At 54.1% G+C, this 23,800-nt stretch overlaps 1 protein-coding gene across 1 annotated transcript in view; it reads left to right on the plus strand.

Annotated features, from left to right (window-relative positions):
* CDH22 (cadherin 22) overlaps positions 1-23,126 on the plus strand; it is a 51,458-nt gene extending 28,332 nt beyond the window's left edge. The window contains exons 2-6 of the mRNA XM_039563638.1: positions 3,708-3,927; positions 10,989-11,110; positions 11,384-11,501; positions 18,442-18,693; positions 20,091-23,126. Coding sequence (XP_039419572.1) covers positions 3,708-3,927; positions 10,989-11,110; positions 11,384-11,501; positions 18,442-18,693; positions 20,091-20,629 — 1,251 coding nt within the window. The 3' untranslated portion in view covers positions 20,630-23,126. The remainder of the gene's footprint in view (positions 1-3,707; positions 3,928-10,988; positions 11,111-11,383; positions 11,502-18,441; positions 18,694-20,090) is intronic.
* The last annotated feature ends 674 nt before the right edge of the window (positions 23,127-23,800 follow it).

Consider the following 23,800-nt stretch of genomic DNA (forward strand, 5'->3'; position numbering starts at 1 on the left):
TTTAGTTTCCAGTTGGCTTTTTGGCTTTAGCTGTGTGTTTTCTGGGCATAGTGCAGTTTTTCTCAGCTGAGCCATTGTATGAAGTAATACAGTGATAGACTGTCTGTGTGTGTGAGGCTGTATTGGGAGGCTTTTGTTTTTCTCTCTGCAGTAGGAGCCTGTGCTCTGATTGTGTGCATTCCAGGCTTTATCAGCACTGGGAAGATGTTGCTTGGGATTTAAGGTTCTTAGAGATATTCTTGTTTGGCATTCACCAAATCCGGAGACACGTGTTGGACATGGGCATTTTGTAGACTCCAACAGCACAGCAAGAACTACAACCTGCTTCAATACAAAAGGGAGAGGAGGAAAAAACAAACACAACAAAAAGCTTTTCATACAGTGTTTGAAAAGCTCGCTATTAACAAAACACATGGCATAAAATGTTCTTCTTGTTGTGTTCGAGGGAGAAGTGAAACAAACTGCTTGAGAAATGCATTCATGGGAAAGATGAGCACTGAGAAAGCTGTCGAAATTAAACAGTCACTTGTAACATCCACATCAACAGGCAGTGCCAGCAGGAAGAGAGGGAAATGGAGTACAAGGTCCGCATCCCAATCAGAGCTGGGGACTGCGGTTCCAGATACAGAGCACCAGCCAGCTGCAGGAGAGATGAGCATAGGTCCTGTCCCTGAGTACCTGGAGGACGAGGGATTAAATGCTGCCTCTTCCCAGGTGAGAAGCACCGTTTGACTTCAGTGGGATGGGTGAATATGAAGCTGGAGTAGAAGTGGAGAAACTGGTGGTGAAGGTTGTGTTGCACAAAATGATGTGAGTGAGCACAGCAAAGCGCTGCTTGCTCCAGCGTGGGATGAGATGGAAGCTGTTGGAAGGTGAAGTCTGTTGTTGCAGCTCTGAGCAGGTTATGGCTGTGGCTTTGGGGGGGTGGGTGGACATCCCTGCGCCACCCCCCCAGTCCCCAGCTCCCATGCCAGCCTAGTGCTCCAGAGCCTCCATGGCCTTTGATATCTCCAGAGAGCTGCAGACCCACCTGGATTGGCCACCTCCACAGTCACAGTGAGTGGCAGCAGGGTCAGCCCTGCTGATGTGGCCAAGGCAGTGTGCTGAGCTCTGTCTCCTTCCCTGTGGCAGGGAGAAGATGACAGTTCTCTGTAGCAGGCATGACAAAGGCATCAGAGTTGTGGTTTGGTTTGTGCCTGGCCATGGGGTACAGGCAGCGTGTCTGTAGCAGACCATTCAGAAGGGACAGAAGACAACCTCAGCAGCAAAGCAATGAGAAGCATAAGAACAGGTTCCCAGTGGCATTACACTGAACACTCCCTGCCATCCTCCTGTCCTCTGGTTGGGCAGGCAGCCCTGTCAGATGTATCCAGGCTTGGGGGTGTCTCCCATCACTAACTGGGTTTTTCTGTGTGGATATTTTTTGCAGATGTCTCTGTTTATGCAGCAATGACAGAAGTGTGATCAAAACAGGCATGTGCTTATTTGAAAGGCAGAGAAGCTGTGGGGAGAGTGAAGTACCATCTTGAACTGAACAGTATGAAAAGTGGAGTGGAATGCAGGACGTGTTTGAGGTCGGGTCATATGGGAGAACAATGGAAGCAGTTATGTAAAATCAGTTATGCTATTGGAAAGGTATTAGGTGTTGTCATCCCAGTTTCTGTTCCTCTTTCCAGCAGAGCATCAGACTGATTTCTACAATTCAGAGTGGCCAGACCTCTCCTTTTCCTTTGCAGTGGGTGAACAGAGAGTGGATGAGAGGCTGCAGTACATGCCGAGACAGTGTCACTGTCCCTTTTGGAGTTGGCTGTGTTCCTGTAAAAGCTCTGCTGCCAGCTGGGAGTTGGAGCAGAAAATGCAGGCAGTCTCTAGTAGTTGGTTTTGAGATACATGAGCTTGTACCTGGCTTTTTGTGAGAGATGTCCATCACCTCTAGATGCAAGGGGGGGAAGAGGAAGTCAGCTACATAGGTGCTAGATGGTGGCTGGGTGCCAGTGAAATTTAGATAGCGACTTTTGAATGTTTTTATTTGGCTACAAGTAAGTGCTGTTGTATTTACTCTCTCATCTCCCCATCTGTGAAAGGGAGAGAGCTAGGGAATGTAATCTGGTACTGTATAACATGTTAAACAGTGTGGGAATGCCTTTGTGTGTGCCTCCATCAGCGATGGAGCTGTGTGGATGGACAGGGGCTCTGCCAGAGGCACTCCCATCTGCAGCTGGTGCTGTCCCAGGGCATGGGGCAGAACAGCACAGGGCCATCTATGGTCATCCTTGCATGGAGAAGGTGAGCTGATGTTCCTTAGCTGTGAGCTATGGGGATGATGGACCCACAGCTGGAAAACTGCTCTGCAGCACGTGGAGCACTTCCCCTGTCCTGAACCTCCTGCTAGCCTGGAGCCTGTCCTGCTCTGCTCCTGTCCAATGTGGCCTCTCAGTCCTACCTCCCCAGCTTTCCAGTGTGCTTTGTCCCTACATTTATCTTCCTTCTGTGGTTGGACATGTGACTGAAGGCTTTAATTTATTCACAGCCCTCCTTTTGGTAATTTATCCTTTGTACTCTTTGCTGTCTTGTATTATTTAATTCTGTGAAGCACTCTGGGATTCAGTGTGTGTGAAAGATGCTGTACACAATAACATTATGCTGTATTGTTTGTGATTTGCAGGCCTTCTGGATTTCTAATTCTGATTGCAGTGGTGGTTTGTGTTATTTGTGCTACGGCTGTGCTCGAGGGCCTCAGCTGGATCAGATTTTCCTTCCAGCCCTTTCCCCCAGGAGCTCACATCTCATTGTGCCCTGATTTAATGTTGGCTTGCTTCATTCCATGTGTAATGGTTGGAAATGCAGGACATGCCACATGGATTTGTGGTGTCCTGGTGAAGGCTCAGGACTAAACCTGGTGTCTGACTCCTCATGAGCTGTGGGGTTGCCCTTGGGGAGAAGTGGGAATCATGTCCTCTGGAGGTGGCCCAGCGAGTACATGGGTTCCACCCTCAGGAGGGGCTGTTTGGGGCAGCACTGGAGCAGCTGAAGGAGCACAATGGAACTGCCTGTGATGGGTGTCTGCTGAGCAGCTGGACACAGTCTGAGCTGGAGGAGCTCATCAGCCTGTTCCTTGTGGGACTGGGAAGTTCAAAATAGGGCAAATCTTGGGGCTGCTGGCATGATGTGCTGTGTTGATGGGGGATGCTGGCTGCTGCCCCCTCCTCTGCTGCCAGGATTGCTGCACCAGTTGCACAGGTTCAGTCCAGATCCTGTGCTTTGTGCCAGCTCTAGCAATTGAGGTGTCTGCACATCTGGCTTACAGCCTACTGTGTGCTGCCTTCTGGGTCTCTCACTTGAGTGGATGCAGGGGCAGGAGCAGGAGAGAGGGTAGTAGGCGAGATGGGCTCCTCGAGCAGGGGTGCCCACCTTCAGCTTGGTTCATGCTTTTCCTGAACCTACAGCACTGAAGCTTCCCAGAGTCACAAGTGAAGTTACAGCCCACGATTTCTGTATTGCACTCTTTATCCAGAGCATAAGCTTCCCATCAGAGCAGGTTGTTCCCCTCATCCAAAGTCTGTGCACAGTTCCACTTTATGCACCAAAAGCCACGCTTTAATTTTAGTGGAAGGCTCTGGGCTTGCAGCCTGGTAGAAACCAGGCCTTCCTGTACCATGCTGCAGCACAGGACAAGGAGAGCAGTGATCCAGGGCCTGTGGTGTTAGATTCCAGTACTCCTGGGGCTGGTGGTAAGGGTGGGCTTGGCACATCCAGCTGCTCATGGTTTCCCCCTTTTGCTTGGTCACAGGTACGCCATCGACCGCAGCACAGATGCTGAGAGGATCTTTGACATTGATGCCAAAACAGGTGCTATTGTGACAGGAAAGGTCCTGGACCGGGAGACAGCAGGGTGGCACAACATCACTGTCCTGGCGATGGAAGCAGGTGAGATGGAGGAATGCTGTGTGGAGCAGGGTCTGTGCAGAACTGGAGTGGGGCAGGAGGAGGAATATGGGTGCTGTTATCGCAGGGGGTGGCCAAGACACAAGCGTTAATCAACGCTGAAGTAAAAAAGAAAAATAAATGCAGCAGCACTGAGTCTGACATCTCCCTAGACAACCTAAAAATACTCTTCCTGAGTCGAGCATTAATAAGGGAGCATGGTCGAATAGTATATTTGATGAACACTAATCAAATTTGTGTTATCTCTGCACCGTCTCTGCCAGTCATCCCTGCGCAGCTCACTGCCTGCACTCACACCTGCTGAGCAGCACCGGGGGCTCCCGGGGGGCTGTGCTCACATCACCTGCCTTCCCCAGATCAGTCATGGGCCCTGCGTGGGTGTCCTGTCAGCTGGAGCCCTGTGGCACTGGGGGACTGTCAGCACTCACTTCTGCCAGAGCTCTCAGTGTTTGGGACTCATAGATTGTACCTGCACCTGGGTTTGTAGCTCTGGATGCCTTCTGTGTGCTTGGGGAGGTGCAGGCTTGGTACAGAAGGAATGGATGGGAGGTCCTGGCACTGCAGCAGGGGGAAGGGACTGTGGAAGCAGAATGTCCCAGGCACGATGCTGGGAAACAGAAAGGCATTGCCATATTCTTCAGAATTTTCCGTATTTTGGATGTGCAAGTCACCAGGGTAGCCTGGGCCCTGCTGTGCTCTGCCTCTGCCCTGCAAGTGGGTACCAGGGAGCTGTTGTGGCTGCAGAGCACCTCCTTACCCCTGCTGACATGTGCCAAGGCCTGTCTGTCTGTGGGCAGGAGTCTTCCCCGGGCTTTGCTGTGAGTGTTTCTTTGCTCATTCTTGAGTGTTGAAGCTGCTGTTCATGTTCAAGGAGACAGGTCAAGGCCTAACTTGGGTCCCAGAGGTCAGATCCTGCCACCCACTCTGGCCAGGCAAGGGTATAGGCCCCATGGCCCAGGAGAGGAGAGGTCAGTGGCCCTGGCCAGACCCCCACTGCCCTGAGGGGATATCTCTGGCTCCGTGGTGCATCCCAGTCTCGCTCTGTGCTGGATGACGGGAGTGACCCCTGCACTGTCTGGCTGTGGCACTGTTGTGAGCCCTGCCTGATCACATCACAGGGAGGGCAGCCCATAGCCGAGCTGTGGCCTGTACCGGGGGCTCCATGGGGAGGCTCTGCAGGGAGGAGGGGATGGCGGCATTGCAGCACAACTCAGCATCCACAGGAAACGTGAGGTGACAAGAATCAGAAGGACAATATTTACACGCTATAGCTAGGATTTTAGAACAAGTCAGTAAATGCTGCAGCTCCCCTCTGGCAGGGAAGCCTGTCAGGCTGGATCGCTTCAAAAGCCAGGGAGACTCTTCAGTGCTCTGACTTCTCCCATGGTGAGCTCTGACTCATCCGTTTTAACTGCCCAGACATTCTTCCCAGTGACATTATCCTTAACGTTTTGTAATCATGAAATATTAATGACTGATATTGAATTTAAAGTACAATTTATGTCTGAATCCTCTGGCAGAAAGGGCAGTTGTAAAGGTACAGCCTTCTGAGTGATGGAGGGGTTTCAGAGCGGGGCTGTGCAGCAGCTGTTGGGATGTGCCTGGTGCAGTGGGATCAGCCATGGCAGTGGGAGCGTGGAATGCAGGGCGGCTGGGAGCCTCCACGCTGGCATCAGCACATCCAGCAGTGCAGTTCCTGGCACACAAGTGTCTGGGCCAGGGGTGCTGGCAGGGCTTTGTGATGCTCACCATGGGCATATGGGGTGCAGCTGGATGCCACAGTTGGATATCACCAACTCCACCAGAGGCAAGTGGTCATATATTCTCTTTCCTCAGTGAGATGCAAATTTGGCAGGAGGAATGGAACAAACCCAAGAAGTGGGAGTCCTGCTGCCCAGGATTGTGCCTGGTGCCTCAGCTCATTGGGACTGGTGGGAAACTGTACCTACTGTATTCCTATGGTGCCAGGGCCCGCTTGATTCCCATGGCACCAGTCACTTGGCCTGGAGTGTGTCACAACAAGATGTGGCATCCCTGTGGCCTCCTCAAGCTGCCCTCCTGGTCTGCTGGCGGGCCTGTCCTGGGCAGGATTTGACCACTGAAGGACAGCCAGCCCCACTGGCAGCACTTGTTCCCACAGACAGCCTGTGGGGCTCGAGCAGCTCCAAACAGGAGCTGTGCCCCGACCCTGCAGAGCCCTGTCTGGCACCCGCTGCTGCTGCAGCACAGACCGTGTCCAGGGTGTGTCCCACCTGCGGGTATCAGAGTGTTTTTGCCCCTGACAGCAGTAAGAAAAGCTGCAGAAGGTGCCCAGCTGTGCCCATGAGCTGTCTGGGCTTCTCACTGCTGGCATGAGGAGCAAGGGACAGCTCTGCCACCCCAGCCAGGAGCTGCCTTGGCTGGCCGGGGACTAGCAGAGTGTTTGGCCTCGCAGCGTGGCAGCCAGCAGGAAGCATGGGGGCTGTTCAGCTAATCTAGCCTGGGACCAGGCCAAGCATTCCCACAGATAAATCTTCATCTCCCTCGCAAGCTGTTTACCTTCCTTGGGCTAATATTAGTGATTCTCTTCCTGTTTTCCTCTTTGCTCATGTAAAATGATGAGGCCTTGACTGCTGTGTCCACTGCTGGTAATTGAGATGATAAATCTTCCTGCTGGAGACTGGCTTTAATCAGAGCATTGTGTTTGGATGCAGTTTAATGACTCTCATGCTGCTGAGTTTGGGCAGGACTCAGGAGAGGTGAGAGCCATTTATATGTTACTTGGCTTAACTGCTGCTTCCACTTTGCTTCCCCTCAGCTGGGAGCCACGTTTTCAGCTCCAGCCTCTGATACAGCCACCTGTCAGACGAGTCATACCCCTGGCATGCCCCTGCTCTGTCCTTGGCACAGCAATCTGGTTTGCAGGCAGGAGCTGCACCAACAGCTACAAACACACCCTGTGCCCCAGAGCTGTGGCATCAGGGCTGGAGAGCAGAGTGGCACATCCCAGTCTTCTGTTCTGCATTTTGTTCTCCCAATTTGCTGAGATAGTGAGGAATAAATTCCACTCCTGCATCTTCTGACTTCCTTACTAATGTAAAAATTTTGAATTCAGTATTGTACCAATTTGGTCTTGACACAGAAGAGCGGGTTGGATGCTGTGCCCAGCAGTGTCCCTGAGCTGGGCTGCTCCAGGTGCTCCAGCTGCATGTGGCAGCCCATGGTCTCCTGGGCTCTCTTCAGACCCAGAGAAGCTGCTGAGCACTTTTGGGTGTTTGGGGAGGAAGGCAAATGGCATGTGCTGGATTTGGAGCTCCACAGGAGAGGTTTGGGTGTAAATATGCAAAGTGCTTTATTGTGAGATTGTGTGAGGGTCTGGAGGAATAAGGGCTGGTTCCTGGCACAACAGAAACCACAAGTCCCCTCCTTTCCTGCCACAGCAGGGGTGACCAAGCACTGTCATCCATCCCTGGGAGCTGCTGCTGCAGAGCTACAGCATTGCTGAGCAGTTGCCAAGGGCTGCTCGGTGTCAGTCCTGTGAGCACTCAGCTGTCTGCGACTCAGGGAGAGGGCAAGTTGGTGTTTTGCATCTGAATATTTAAGAGGAGAATATCGTCCTGTTCAGATTGCTTACTTACATGATTAATTAAATAAGGAAATACTCTGGGATGTGGATAAAGATTCCCCTGGAGCATTTGACTCTTGGCCTGAGTGTCACCGTGCAGCAGGACTGTGACCATCTCATGCTCCAGAATCCTGGCACTGCCTGTCCCATCCCTGCCAGTCCTGTCCCAGCCCTGCCTGTTCTGCCACGTGGCACCGGGGCAGGGGTGTCTGGCTGGCATGCCCTGAGCCACGCTGGTGGCTGTGTTGAGGCAGCCACAGATGCAGCAGTATGGAAGCACTGGGCAGAGCTCCGTCCCCCACACACGGCAGCTCCAGTGGCTCTGAAATAATTCCTCCCCTGTTGGCAAAGGCAGCTGCCAGTCACCAGCCTGGAGCTCCCATACTGCACGGCTGTGCTTCCAGCATCTCCCTCTTGTTCTGTGTATTTTCCATGTCTCTTTCCTCAGTCTTTTCAGATTAATAGCCTTCCAACTCCTGAAGGAAATGCAGAAAAACGGCATGTTTAATTTTAATTTAGGAAAGCGTTTAGGTAGCAGCCTAGCTTTCTCGCTGCTGTCAATCAGGTTTTCTCAAGGCTGACATCAATTAGTTTAAAAATATTGAATGTAATTTTGCCTGACACAACATATTGCAGCCACTGCAAAATATAATTTATTTTAGAAGAAGAAATAATTAAACTAATTTGCATGTCAGTCAGCTGAGCTGGAATACCGAGGAGAGACGCTGCAATGGAAGATGGCTTTTTTCCCTTCCTGTTGCCCTCAGCCAGCACGTGCTGCCCTCACCCCAACCACAAGCCAGGTGCTGCTCACAGAGCCCTGAGAGGGCAGGTGCCTGCAGCACCTACGCCACAGCCTCATCCACCCTCTCTGCTTCTCCTTCTGGCTCTGGGATCTGCCTGCTGAGCCTTTGTTCCTGTGCTGGAGAATTTTGGGTGCGTGCCCACAGGTAGAGAAAGCACAGGCCAGAGTTTCTGACCTCGCAGATGTCAATCCTGTGTTAGTTGAGTGCTTTGTGCCTTACATCGCAGATGTGCTCCAACAATCTTAATCGCACTTCTGACCATCATAATATCAGTTTTTATGGCACTGTTACAGAAAATATATTTCAGATATTTTGAAGATAACTTTTTTCAAATACATCCAACCGTTTTTCATTTTTTCCACTGGTAAATCCAGGTACTGGCTCAGAGGAAGAGGGAAGTTGATAAAGTATTGAGAAACCTTCAAATATACATTGTACAGCCAAATTAAAAAGAAGCTGATGTGTGCCTCACTGGAAAGGTAGACAAGAGTGCAGCAGTTGCCTTTCTAACCTTGATGTTCCTGGACACGTCAAATTTTGACCCCGTCACTGAGGCAGGAGTGAGCATGAGCCTCAGGCTTCAGCAGTTTTTGAAGGGGCAAGAGGAGAGCTTTTGTATGACAGGGTGCATTTAGAAAGGTCACTGTCTCTGAGCTGTGCCCAGGGATGCAGGACGTGAGCCCTGGCTCGGGAGGGGGTCGGTGCGGGTCCCCAGCTCTGTGCCGAGGCGGGTGCGTGACCCCGCTCGCATGCGTGGCTCAAAGCGCTCCCGGCAGCCGCAGCTGGAGCTGGGGGAGAGCACAGCCCCGTGCTTCTGCCCGGCTCTGAACACACTGATCATGTCCCTCCTCAGGGGGCTGTGGGAGGTGGTCTCGAAGAGAAGCTGCTTTGCTCAGGGTCACCTGGATGTCCAGACCTGGCACGCATGATCCCAACAGGTCCTGGGGAGGGTTCGGCAGCACTGGGGTTGGCTCCTGCTCACAGCTGACTCCCACACTGTGGGGCACTAAGGGAGGAACTCGTCCTCTGGGTTACAGTTAAGAAGGGGAAGCACTGGGGTCCTGGGTTCTTCCTCTCTGCAGGCTCTACTTCCTCTCCTCTCTTTCTGCCTTTCCTTGTCTTTCTCTTAGCAGTCCCAGCTTGCTCCAGAGCTGAGCAGCGGGGATGGTTATCCATCTTCCTGTGGGCTGAGGAGGGGGTGATGAAATGTTGTCATCCTCCTTCTAGCAGGAACTGAACCCTTTTTCTTTCCTCTCCTTTGTGGGCATCAAGCGCACACCCCGCCGCCTCCCCGGGCTCCCTTCTCACCCCGCTGCCTCCCGCTTTCTCTCTTCCTGCAAGCAGTTGCAGTTTATTTCACTGCACCAATATGCCTTTTAAAATAACACATAGTTCCAGGCTTTTAGTCACGACTTCTGCCTCCCTCCCCCAAAAACAACTATCTAATCACCAGAGCAGCTGGTCTGGGTGAGAGGGAGTGATAACGTGAGAACCGGGTGAAGGCAGCTCTGGGGAGGGGGCTTAGATTCCTGGCTAATTATGGAGCAGCGCTAAATCTCCTCTCCCCTGGGCCCTCCCCCACCTGATCTGTTGGGGCCAGTATTAATGTTATAGACAAACAGGCAGCAGAACTCCTGCCTGAGCGTGGAGAGAAGCATTAGTTCTGTCACAGGTGCCGCCTCTGGGTAAAACAAAGGAGATGGAGTAAGAGAGAGTTCTCATTTCTGGAGATATATGAGGTGCTTCAGCAAACATCAGGCCCTCCAGAGTGATTTATAATCCTATGGCACGGGCTCCGTCTCCCTCAGCAGTGTGTGTGCAGCTCAGTGATGCTGCAGTGAGTGGAGGTATAAATGCTGCCCTATCCCACGAGCAGAGGGAACCCCAAGGGAGGGGGGGGTCCCCAGGACCACTGCCTGTGGGAAGCTGGGCTGGTGAGAGCTAGGGTGAGAGGGCTGCCCTCAATCTTACTGTGTGACCCCCTCATGCCAGCTGGCGGATGGTGCTGTGTTTAAGTTCAAGTTGCTGATGGCAATAAAAACCCTGGGCAAGAGCCTCATGCCTCAATGGGGCACATTTGATCCTGGGTCACCTGGGCACAGCAGAGGTGGAAGGACAGATCTCACCACCAACCTGTGCCCTTAGTTCATCACAGCTGTTTAATATCCCCAGCTCTGTTTCTCAGACCTCAGATGTTGCTGCCAGTCTCGAGCACCTATGGATCAGGATCCAGGTCAGGGGGTGATTTCACATCCAAGTTTTCTGTCCCATCTTGATGCTGTTTTGCTGCAGCACAGATCCTCACCAGTGGATGGCTGACCCTTGTGGCTGGCACTAGCTTTGGGCTGCTCCAGTTTTCCAGGGGTAGATCAGGTGGTGTTTCAGGAGTCCTTGGCACACAGCCCAGTAGTTGGGCTTCTTTTACAGGGTGTAGTGAGGCTGAACCATGCTCTGCAGGTGCTGCTGTCCTGTAGACAGTCTGTGCCACAGGCAGGCAGTGGCGCAGTGCTGTGTGACCCTTGGAGCTGGCAGCAGCCACAATGGCCTCTGGACAGATGGGGATGAGGGGGTTTGCTCCCTGATAGCAGCAGTTGGTGCTTTGTCCTGAAGCTCTGCTTCTCTTTCTGTTTCAGATAATCACTCCCAGGTGTCCAGGGCCTCTCTCCGTATCCGTATCCTGGACGTCAATGACAATCCACCTGAACTCGCCACACCCTATGAAGCTGCTGTGTGTGAGGATGCCAAGCCAGGCCAGGTAGCGAGTGTCCCCCAGCCGTGGTCTTGGGCTGCAGGCAGTGCTCTGGACCAGTGCCAGCCTGCCCATCTGTCCCCTTCTGCCCGAGTCTTCCTGTGCAGCCCCTGTCACACTGGGAGTCACTGCTGGTCCCACTGAGCCCGTCTGCAGGGTCGAAGGCTCGTCCCTCTCTGTGGCTGCAGCCGGCGATGCCACTGGCTGGACCCTGCACGTGGGACCCTGGGAGAGGCTGTGGAGGCAGCACTGGTGCTCACCTCTGCCTTCTCCCCACAGCTGATCCAGACAATCAGTGTTGTGGACCGGGATGAGCCTCAGAGCGGCCACCGTTTCTACTTCACGCTGGCGCCTGAGGCCACCAACAACCACCATTTCTCTTTGCTGGATATCCAGGGTAAGTCCTGCTGTACCCTTGGCGCAGCATCCCTCAGGCTGAGCAGCACCTCTGGCCATGGAGAGGGAGATGGGTTATGGTGTCTCTGTGCCAGCTCTGGGTGCTTCGGGTATGTCGCAGAGCTTCTTGTCAACCTGAAATGGTGGGACTTCCTCAAGGAGGCTCTGCCAGCTTTATTCCTTGCTGCAAGCAGCTACAAAGCTCCTCTTATGCTGTCTGGTTAAGCCTCTGGTATTTTCAGGGCTCTCAGTCCCTTTCTTGATGGGAAATCTCCAACCTGCCTGCAGGCAAGGAGATGATGTGGATTTATAGATGAACACACTCCCATTTTGAGCATTATGATTTATCCCTCTCCAAGGTAAATCCTGGAGCATGGGTCATCTTGGGGCTGCCATGTGGATGGCCAGCCCTGTGCCCCTGACAAATGGGAACAGCTCAAGAGCCCTGGGAGGCAGTGGGGCCATGCTGCAGCCAGCCCACAGCCATGGTGGGTTCTCTGGGACACAGCCTGCAGAGCCTGATTCCCTGTGAGGTGGTGGCTCTGGGGTGCAGTTCCTGTGTTTCCTGAGGCTCATCCTCTCCTTTGGGATGTGCAGTCAAGCAGAGCTGGGGTTCTCTGCATCCCTGGGCTCAGTGGCTCATCCTGGGTGACTCAATGCTGCTGTGAGCGATGGGTTGCCATGCAGGTTCTGCTGGCTGAGCCTGGCTGCTGTTGGGCTTTGCAGGCTGTCAGGTCAGGCTGCACTTGTATGGATAGTAACAATCCAGAAGAGTAGTTACCAGGATGCTTCTTATTTTTGACTCGTGTTTAGGGTGAATTAAGGTGCTCATTGTAACAGTAGGTACCGCAGGGTCCCCTGCAGGTACTGGGACCTTCTCCAGCCACATGTGCATATGCTTGTCACAGGGGCCAGCAGACCACATTGAAATTCTTCTTTGGTTTTGGTTTACTTTTGAAACCATTTTCTTTCTCTGCTTTTGCAGCTTTATCCATCAAAAGCCTGGTTTAGTTTGTTCTGAGCTTATCAAAGGAGTCTTCTGCTGACGTAAGATCCTGCTTGCTCAGTTTGGTTCAGCATTATTAGGGATAGTCAAAATAGAAAAGCTTCAGATGTGATGGTAGCCAGGCTGGATATTGCTTTGTGTCCTGAGTAGTACAGCTGTCCCTGGCCTGAGTCCCTCCCCCTCTGCTCCAGGGCAGCTGTTCAGAAGACCTTTGCTTCTTATGACGTAAACAGGCTTTAATCCTCAGCAAGATTTTGCCCCACACTCAGCAATTAACTTCTCCCACTTTCTTTGAAGGACCTTACAAAAATGTGCTTGAACATGCTGAGCTACACCTGGGTGTCCATCCCTGCCCAGACCCTCATGAGGCTCCCAGCTCTGGGCCAGCGTGTCTGCCATGGCCAGGTTGCCATCCCAGAGCCACCAGCACTGTTTTGCTCGTCTGGCAGGGCACGTGGCTGGGGGTGTATGGGGCTTAGCGGGGGCTGCTTGGCTCCTCGGCTCTGTGTGGGGGTCCACCAGCAGTGGCCCAAGAGCTGGCATTGCAGTAGAAGCAGGACACGTGTGCCAACATCTCCTCTGGAGCTGCTGCTCTCTTGAGTGGGATGAGGCTCTTGTGGCACAGGGTAATTCTTTGTGCTAAACGATCCCTCGAGATTTTTGTGTGGTGTAACACTGCATAAAATGAGTAAAAGCTGGCATCACCTCCCGCCTCCTGCTCTTGGAAAACAAATGTTGTTGCTGCAGGGTTATTCCCAGAGTGTTTGGAGACCCTCCCAATTGCTGAGCAGTGCTGTCTTCCCCAGCAAGCGGAGGTGGCTGCCTGTGCAGATGGAGGCACCCCTCATTTCTAACAGGATGCCTTGGTGCCATCTCCCTCCCTTTGATTTCTGCCCCCTTCTCCAGTCCATTGACTGCCCTGGGTACACTCACCTTTGCCCCTGCTCTCCCAGGTGTCCTTGCTGAATCCTTCCTTGTGTTCCCCCATTGCTTGCCTCTCCTGCATTCACCCCTCTTGCACTTGTCTCTACTCCCCTGTATAAATATCAGTGGTGACAAACTGCTACCACCAGCCCATCTGTTTCTTTGTACAAATTTGTAGCCAGTTTTGAAACGTGATTTATAAATATTGCTTTTGCAGCCAAGGAGTGACACTGATGGATGTCAGCACAGATGGATTCGCTAAGCTCTTGCTTAAATCCTCTCTTTTGCTTTGCACCTACCTCACTTGGCTCCTTCATGGCACCAGAAAGCCACCTCGGGAAGTGACTTGTTCTCAACAGGGTGGGGACCAGCACCCACTCAGGAGCACTCCTGTTGCAGTTGGGCAAGGCAGGAGCACCTGGCATGGTGGGGCTGCTTGGGGGAGCCTGGGGGGCTGTGAGCTGCCAGCAGCCTCAAGGCTCCCTCCGGAGTTCCTGGGTGTGGCACACAGAGCTAAGCTGGCTCTGGTGCTCCAGGTTGGAGACACAAGAACCAAGGGTGTCCCTGCAGGTGACCACATAGCTGAGTTACAGGTGGTTTGCAAGAATTGGGCTTTTGGAAACAGCACTACTGCCTATGGGTGTCTCTCCATGCGTTTTCTCTGTCTGAGGGAGCACTCACACACTTCCTGATTCCTCAGACAAGGAATAAATGTCACCTGTGGTAACAACAGCAATGATCCAGGAAGACGATGCCCATCATATGGAGTGACTAAAGGAAGATATTGAATTAGAGAAGCTGACCACATTAAGATCCAACTGGTGCCATTCCAAAGGCATTCGCCATCCTCTGCTTCCTAACTCGCCTTTTGCTGGGTCTTTCTGGCCTGAGAAAATTGATTACAGCAGGATCAAAGGCAATTAAAACCTGAAATCGTGTTCTCCAAGAAATGCTAATTGCGTTGGAAGGGATGGTAGAAAGCATTCAAGCCTGGCAACCTGGAAGGAGTGCTAGGTAATGTGGAGTGACACATGGAGCTACCGACTCCAGGGCTCAAGGGCTCAGCAAGCAGATGTCTGAACTCTCTGCAGGTCTCATTAAGAGCGTGTAATGGGTGATAGAAGATCTGAAAACCCTAACAATCAAAAACACAATGTTAGGATTTGAGGATTGCCTGAGGATAGAGGAAGCCTCCTCCAGCCCCACAGGGATGCCCCTCTCAGCACAAGCAGTGCAGATGCTCATTTGACCCGGGCGGGGGTGGGGTGTGTGTGTAAAAGAGCATCAGATCTCCTCGGGGCTGAGCAAACAGCGAAGGAGAAGCAGTGGTGCTGTGGCCTGGTACCCAGAGAACTCGCGAGAAGGAAGAGAAAAAAAGGAAAAACAGGACGTTTCTTCTACCAGCTGCACCAGCTGGGACTGGAGGAGGTCTGCTCCCTTCAGGCAGCTCCGGCAGCAGTGTGCCCGCAGGCCCAGCCGGATGCTGGGTGCTCCTTCCCAGAGCCGGTGCTCCGAGGCTCGGGTACAGCAGAGCAGCTGCTGGAGAAGGGGAAGACAGATGCTCACAGGGCCCTGTGAGTGTGGGAGAGGGAAGGGACATCAAAATCCCTCCTGCTCTTCTAGCGCTGTTTGAGATTGAGTTATGAGAAGGATTTATTAGTTCTGTCTTTGAGGCTGCCAAGAGCCTCTTTGGAGAGGGAGTCTGGGAGACTTAATTATTTTACTACTCCTAGTGACGTTAAGCTACCCACCAGAGTGTATTGCACTTCTAAACTTTCCTCTTAGGGCAGTATTGATGAGTGTCTGTGTGCTCAGCTCACATCAGTTCCTGCCTTGTCCGGTGACCTACCTGCTCCTCAGGTGGACAGAGGGGCCACCTCCTGCCCTGCCGCACAAGGTGATGTGATGTAACACAGGATAATGTCTGCGTGATCAGAGAGAGGGTGACAGAGGAAACCTATGGAGAAAATGTCAATTCGTGCAGCAAGAAGGCAGTGGTAATAGAAGGCTTGGGTTGGGGCATCAGAGGACACTCAGCACAGCCTTTGGAATGGTGTGACTGCAGCAGAAGTTGCAGCTTTGCAGGCACTGGGCAGGAAACCAAGTGTGGAGACCCAGACTCGTCTGTTCAGGAAAGCTGTGGATTAACGTCTGCTCACATTCCAGTGCTGCTCCTGAGAAGCTCTGCTCCTCAGCTCATCACCCCAGAAATGGATTTGGCAGGAAGCTGCTGCGGAGGAAGAGACACGAGGGCTGCGAGGCCAGGGCTGCCTGGGCTGTGCCAATGCAAACAAATCTGCACCAAAACACATCCCAAAGCAGCTGCCATGGGTCAGCTACATGTAAAGAAACAACGGCACCAAGAGGAACGACAGTTGTTTTATAGGAGGTTGCTTTGGATGCATTTTCCAGCATACATGTTCCACAATCAGGGCAAAATTTTCCCAGATCTGTGATAAAAAGGACTACAATCATATGGCAGCAGCACTGCTTCTTTTGGAGTATCTCAGAGGGGAACACAGAAGTCTGTGAGTAACAACCCAACAGAGAAGAGCTCATGGTGGTGGGGAGCAGGGGGTAATGGGCAGGTGCTGGAGGTAGGTGGTCCCTGCCAGGCTGGGCTCTGGCTGTCTAGCCTTGGTGAGCAGTTTCATTGGTGTACATGTGAAATTTCTGTGGATCTCTCTCCTGGAGGAAGGGCACCTGTCACCCTGTTCAGGAGAGAAAACATAGTTTCATGATGTTTAAAATAGTGCTTGTAGTTGTGATTTTTGTTACTCCCTTGCATCAAGTTTTGGGTCACGGGGCAAACTCTCAGCCCCTTCCTGAGACGAGGTTTCTCTGAGCAGACCTGCCTGTCATGCTGCTGTTAGATTTAAGTACCAGCTTCTTTATTTTGACTTGGTGGGTGGCAATATTTCTTTTTCAGTGGTGCCGGGCTGCCTGAGCTGTCTGGGTTGAGCTGAGGTTGGTGCCTGCTGCTCTGCCACTTGTATGTGCAGTTCCCCTTGATTTCTAGAGACTGTTTCTAAAAATACAGCATGCCTTGTCGCAGGTCGCTAACAGGAGCTGGAGCTGGCTGTAAACAGAAGGGAGTTGCCAGCCTCCTGCTGCATTTCCAGAGAGGTTTGGTGCTACCCCTGCTTTTACACAGTGCTGAAGAGCAGCTGGGAGAGTTCCCAAGCGCTGTGTTCCATCAGCCCCGGGTGAGGGTTGCACTGAGCTGCAGTGGAGGTGCAGGGCTGTGTCCTCGGGGATCCTCTGAGCCAGGATCTGACCCCAGTGACAGGCTGGTGACCTGACTGGTGTGACAGTGACAGCAAAGGTGACCTTCCTGGGCTGTGGCCAGAGCCTTGCTCTCTTACAGCACTTTGGTCTGTCCTTTTTGTCCTGTGGTTTTATCTCCACTCGATCCAGGTATCTGAGGCTTACTTTTAGCTGGGCTAGCTAGGAGTTAGTCCTGGCCTCTTGCTGAGATGGTGCCATTAACATTATTTATATCTCCCTGCTATGCTGCAGCAAGGAGGGGGGAGCAGCACCAAATGAGATCTCATTACCTTTGTGCAAACGATTAGCATAACAATAGGTTTTTTTCCTAGCTCATCCTTGGTAGGCCACAGGCAGCTCTCAGATGTTGCTGCCACCACACTTCGTTCAGCCTCCTGTTCCTCCTGACACCTCTGCCCAGTTGCCACGGTGCTGCTGCCACGTGCTGCTCCAGGAGTCTCAGCCACAGTGGCAGGTGTCCTGCAGGACAGGAGACTGTGCTGTGCTGTGCCCCAGTTGCCATGCAGTGCCTCTGGGATCTCCTTCCTGGCTGACCAGTGGATCTTCCCCATCCTGCACTCAGTGCATGCCTGCATCCTGGTTCTCCTCCTGTCCCCACTGTGCCCCATGTGCTCTCCTGCAGCACCCAATCCATACAGCAATTTCCGTGGTGGCAGCAGCCCAACGGCCAGAGTTGCAGTAGATGTCTTTTCCAGTGGAAAAGCTGATTCCTAGAGAAAGGGGATGGTCTGGCAGAAATCAGGTCTGATGAGGAGAGTCCGTAGACAGCAGCACCTTGCTGTGAGTGGGCCAATCTATGGTTTATTAGATAAAGACTGCAGACAGTCGGCAGCGGCGTGTGACACCTGGCTGCAATTGTCACCTGCTGTTCAGCCCCATCCTGCCCATGCTGCTGCTGGCTGGCAGCCTGCAGCACCCCTGAGCAGGGAGTCAATCCCAGTGTCAGTCCCTGCCCCTGCCCTCCCTCCCTGCTCCTGGTCGGCAGCAGCTGCTCCTTGGGTTCATCACTGACACCAGGGCCCTGGAGGGTCCCGTGAAGTGGCTGTGTTAATGGGATCTTAACGAGTTGTGCTGTGCCAGCTGAGCCCCTGAAGCAGCAGGGTGTAAGCAGATGGGGAGGAGGATGCCTGACTTGGCTGGGAGGCTTGGAAGGAGCTCTGCCTGCTCCTTCAGGAGTTACAGAGGATCATTGGGGTATCTGGCCCTCTGGCTGAGGCAGGACCATTCACCCATGGCTCTTGGCTTTGGAAGCAGTGTCTGCTCTTGCAGTCTCAGTGCCACCTGCAGACCCTGTCTGTTCTTGTGTACATGTCAGCAATTGATTTTTATCCTGATTCTGACTCTGTGCCACTCTCAGAGGGTCTTTTGGAAGTTTTTCCCCTCTCTCTGTGCCACCTGCGTTGTTCGTCAGCGTGGTTCAGACAATCATGTGCTGCTGCTCCTGTGCCAGACCCACTCCCATGAGGTGCTGCTGGCAAAGGGGAACGTGCTGGAGTGGAGCTGGCCATGTTCAGGCACTCAGACTGCAGAGGGGCTGCCGTGCCAGGGAGCCATGAGCTGGGTCCATGAGATGGAGGAAGGGGAAGCCCTAGGCTCTCTCAGGATAGCTGCTGGAGGTGGTGCAGGAATAGCTGCTGTTCATCCAGAGCACGGAGGAGTTCATGGCAGGTCCTGCAGGCTGATGTGGGGGTGACTTTGCTGCGGTTTTGCTTGTTCCCTGCAGACAACACGGCAGCGGTGCACACACAGAGAGTGGGCTTCAATCGCCAGGAGCAGGATGTGTACCTGCTCCCCATTCTGGTGGTGGACAGCGGCCCCCCAGCCCTGAGCAGCACAGGGACTCTGACCATCCGTGTCTGCGGCTGCGACAGCAATGGGGCCATCCAGTCCTGCAACAGCACAGCCTACGTCGTGTCAGCCACGCTGAGCCCCGGCGCCCTCATCGCGCTGCTGGTCTGTGTCCTCATTCTGGTTGGTGAGTGCCTGCCTGTCCCCCAGGTCCTTCCTGTCCTGTCCCAGCTCCACTCCATCAGCATCACATGAATGTGTGCAGGCAGGTGCTTGAGCACAGTGCTGTGGGCACAGAGCAGGCTCCTCTGCCTCCGTCTCCTCCCTGGTAGCTGCAGCATGGGGGCATGAACCTCAGCCCATGCTGGGGGGAACCAGTGGGGAAGCTCCCATGTTTGCCACAGCTCCTGCATGCTGGGCTCCACACGGCAGCCAGAGCAGAGCTCCCCGTGCCAGGCAGGTGTGATGCTGCCCAGCAGAGCCTGGAGAGCTGCTGGCTCGCTCCCTGCCTGGACGGGCAGGAGCCAAGAGCTGCTTGCCAGCTGCCATGCTGTACTGACAGCAGGCGTCTCACAGCAGATGGAGGGGGGGGTGTGCTCCCAGCATGTGGGCAGGGGTGGCAGGTGTGGGGCACACAGGTGTGCTCTTACCTGAAAAGGTCAGCGTTAGAGCATGTGTGAGTGTGTGGGCAGGACGCAGAGCTGGGCTGCAGTCAAAGCAGAGTGCTGCCCAGGTCAGGACCTGTACCTGGGAATGCTGCTGCCTGCCACACTGGCACAGCTTCACTGGGCACGGGGAGTGTGCGCTTGTGTGGGAAGGGGCTCTGAGCGAGGGGTGTTGCAGTGCCCTCAGGTTTAGTGCAGGACAGTTGATGGATGCAGCTGCTGAACGCCCTCTCTGGCCCCAGGGCTGGCTCCTGGCTGGCTCTAAGGGCTGTCCAGACACCTGCAGGAGCCAGTGCATTGTTTGGTGAGGTCTCCTCTCCTTGGCACAGCTCCACTCCCTGGCTACCGCTGCATCTCTGTTCAGAAAACCCTTTCCCACAGGGTGCACTTTACACTGGTTTCATTTTCCAACGCAGTGCAAACAAATTTCTGCCTAATTGCCCAAACGAATAAAGTGCACATCGATGCTTTAAAGGTGATGGGCTGAATGGATGATGATCCAGGACACAGCTGCAGCTCGCTGCTCAGGCTCTGTGCCATCTGCTCCACATTCACCCACCCAACATTTGGCTGCTACTGTGAGTCATGCACCCCCTTTTCCTACTCATCTTCTGCAGAACCCATCCGTTTGTCTGCCCAGCTGTGTGTTTATCCATCGCTTCCTGGTGGTCACGCTTCTGGCAAAGGAAGCTCCCAGTCTGCCCTGGGGCCCGGGCAAACCTCCCTCCAAGCCAGTACGTGGCACGGCTGCCGCTTGATGAGCCTGGCTGATGGGAACCGTCTGGCATCCCGGCAGGGCTCCCAGTGCCGGGAGGTGCTGTGCCTCCACACCTGCCACCAAGCAGGGCTTGTCCTCACCCTGCAGGAGCACAGCTTCCCTGAGACTCTGCACCCATCTGACTGTCTCTTCCTTTCCCAGTGCTGGTCCTTCTGATCCTCACGCTGAAGCGACACCACAAAAGCCACCTGACCTCTGAGGATGACGAGGACATGAGGGACAATGTCATCAAATACAACGATGAAGGGGGTGGTGAGCAGGACACAGAGGCCTATGACATGTCAGCCCTGCGCAGCCTCTACGACTTCAGTGAGATCAAAGCTGGTGATGGAGGTGGGGGGCCAGGAGAGGGGGGCCCGGGCAGAAACCCAGCCTCCGAGCTCCATGCCCTCCCGCAGTGGGTGCAGAGCCCAGACCTGGACTTCTCTGTGTTCAGAGACTATATCTGCAGGAAGGTGGAGCAGGCGGATGAGGACCTCTCTGTGCCGCCCTATGACTCATTCCAGACCTATGCCTTCGAGGGCTCGGACTCCCCAGTGCCCTCCCTGAGCTCCATCAACACCTGGTCCAGCGGCTCAGAGCAGGACTTCTCCTACCTGGGGGGCTGGGGGCCACGTTTCCGGCAGCTGGCAGCGCTGTACGCGGGGCGCAGGGGCGAGGAGGACAGCGAGGAGTCCTAGCTGCCCCTCCAACCCCGCGGGCTCTGGGCGCCTCCTGCACTGGGGCTCCACGCCGGGAGCTGCCGCTCGGGAATCGTGTGCCCCTGGGCCAGACTGGCTGCCGGCAAGAGGCAGCGCCGTGGGCACCGGGCGACTGCTCCTCTGCAGCTGCCTCCAGCTCGGGTGGGCTCTACACCCACAGGGGGAGGCTGAGGAGCCCAGAGGAGCCACTGGGGTGTCCTCAGCTCCTCAAAGCCAGTCTCCATTAAAGCACTACGCATTAACTTAAGAAGGAGAAAATCTAATTCAAGAGGGTTTGGAGAGGGTTTCTCCCCCACAAATTATCATTTAAATAGATCTGTTCGGTGATCCCCATCCAGGAGAGGAAAAGCAAACCGGGAGCCTTTTGTTGTCTAAATTGTTTTTGTCACTTGAGTCAGAGCATTTAAAGAGCTTTGATTTCTTTAAGAGCTTTCCTTGCAGAGGGAAACAAGCTTTTAACTTCTGTTCAGATTTTCCCCTCCTAAGTTTACTTGCTTTTTGAAGTCTTCCTTCTCGCTGCTCCCCGTGGGCCTCTCGGCTGCCGGCATGGTGTTGGAGGGAGGATGCCACGCTGGGATCACATCCTGCACAGAATGCCCGCTCACCTCAAACCAGGCTTCCCTCCAGTGCAGCAATTGCTTCACCCCTGTCTTGCGATCACAGACGTGCTGGTGATATGAAGGGGATCCCCAACACTCCCTGCAGAGCAGACATTGTCTGTGGAGTCCTGGTGTGCCCCACAGCCCCAGTGACAGACAGGGATGGTCCCACCTGTCACCGAGGTGCGATGCTGTGGCCTGAGCCACAGAGCAGCTGGGGCGCACTGTTGGAGGGGCCCAGAGCAGCACCCCCAGGTGGGCTCTGCCAGCTCCTCACACAGGATCTGGGGTTTGCAGGGCTCCCAGCCAGGCACTGGCTGCCACCAAATGGTGTAAGGACATCAGTGCTCCCTGGTCCACAGTGGATGGGGGAGAGCTGCATCCCATGGAGGACCTTGCTGCAGGGTGCAGGAGAACCCCAGCCCCTGGCTGGGAGGAATAATTCCTGCTTGCACCCAGCTGGCAGCAAAGCATCAGCATTAGCAACAGAACAGCCATTCCCAGGAGACATGTGTGAGGCCAGAACCTGCTGGCACTGCTCTGGGGCTGAGCTGGCTGCAGGCTGGGCAGCAGGTCTGTGGCACCTCGGGGTACCCACGGTGTCCCCACCCTGGCACAGTATCCTGCAGCAAACCAGCATGAGCTCCCTGTGGGACTGCTTTTGCATGTAATCCCTGGGTTTGGGAGGCAGGTCAGGAAGGTGCCAGTGGGATGTGCCATTGCTCCTCAGGCTGCAGATGATGCTGGAGGAAAGCACTGGGTGCCCAGTACCTTCCCAGCCCGCCAACTACCACAGAGAAAACTGAACAGCCTGTAGCGTGATGTCCTCACACAGCATCTCAGGCCGGCCTGGCTGGTGCAGCTCCTTATCTGTTCATGTTGGGAAAAAATCAATTATATCATTGATAGGTAACTGATACAGTCTCCCAAGGCCTGACACATCCTGGGCTTGTCATTGGGTTTGTCCTTTTAGTTTAACCACAGGCACTGTTTTCTCTCCTCGGAGACGGTTTAACTGTAAATGTACATGCGTGTCCATTTTTTTACTGTGTGTTGCTTCCCGGCTGCTGGCGTTGGTCCTTTGGCTGCAGCACGAGACCCGGCAGCAGAGAGGGACAGGACCTGTCTTTGCCACAGTGCCTGCCCTCGGCTGCTCCTGCCCACTGCCACCACGGCCCCTGTGCAGAGCCCCAGCTTGGCTCATACTGGCACCAGGAGCTCCTCGCTCCTCAGGGCCTCTCTGGTCCTGCCGAGGAGGCGATGGGTGCTGTGGCTGGCACCTGTGCCCAGCGTGCTGCTGGTTCACTGTGATGATGCTGGGGACACAGCAGGGCCCTCGAGTGCCAGCTCTGGCCACGCCGTCTCAAGCAGGTGACACCCCGCACCTCCAAGCAGGAGAACGGAGAAAGCCCTCTCTTTCCTCAGGAACGTGTTCGTGTTTTCCCTCTGGGCTGCAGAGCCGTGCCCAGGCCCCTCCGGCACTGGCCCTTCCTCCAGCCAAGTGTTGTGCAATAGCAGGGCTCTGTCCTAGGAGATGGGGTCTGACAGGGTACGTGTTTAGCAACCCTCCCAGCGGGTTCTCCCCCATCCCTGCCCGGCCCGTGCTCCCCGGCGCACATGCACGCACGCTTGCGTTTTAGTTCCTATCCCACGTGTAAATACGGGAGGAGCGCGGTGCCGAGCGGTCCGGCCGCGCCGCGCTGCCCGCACCCCCTGCCCGCCCCCGCAGGAGGAGCCGGCAGCTGCCACCGTGTCTGATGGAGTCACTTCGGTTCTGTTTCTCTACCCAAATGAAATTAGAAAGTTGATTTCCTCACCCTTGTTATTTTTTCAAGGTCTTTCTGGGCCCTGGAAATAAATTATTTCCTTGTCGTCTAGCCTGAGTCTTATGTGCCTTTTTTGTCCTTTTTCCTTTCCTTACGTTGCCCCGTCATTGTGGTCCCGTTGGTGCCTTCCCCGAGGGGCTGGGTGGCTGCCTGAAGCAGGATGAGTCGCGGCACAGCCAACCCCCGCCCGCAGCATGCTCCCACTGGCAGGATCTCTTGCTTCTTCCCATTTTTCATTGAAATGCTCATCAGAAAAAGCTTCTTCAAGAGAAGGGTCATTTTTTCTCTCTGAATTTGAAGAAAACTGAAAAAAAATGCCCTTGGTTTTCTCTATCCTTTCAGGAGAAAGTTGGGTTGTGCTTTGAGCAGCCCAAACTATTCCAGGATTTTATAATTCTTCTTTGCTTCAGTGTAGCTGGGCATTGTCAACAGCTTTGGTAGCTGACCCATTCTCATTTTGGTGATGGTGTGTTACAGCAGCGTTCAGCCACTGGCAGCAGCTGAAAAGCCTTCCTTCAAACTCAGTTTTAATACTGATATGATGTAAATAAATGACATTCTGGACTGATCACAGCGAAATCAGTTGCTGGTGGTTTCCTTGATGGCCTGGGAAGCCTCACTGAGGTGGCTGCAAATGCTCCAGCACCCATCAGTGTGACAATGGCACACCATGGAGGGATGGAGCAGGCACGGAGAGAGGGGACATGGCTGAACTCAGTGGTGGC

The sequence above is a fragment of the Corvus cornix genome, chromosome 20 (genome assembly GCF_000738735.6).
Source record: "Corvus cornix cornix isolate S_Up_H32 chromosome 20, ASM73873v5, whole genome shotgun sequence".
Lineage (NCBI taxonomy): Eukaryota > Metazoa > Chordata > Aves > Passeriformes > Corvidae > Corvus > Corvus cornix.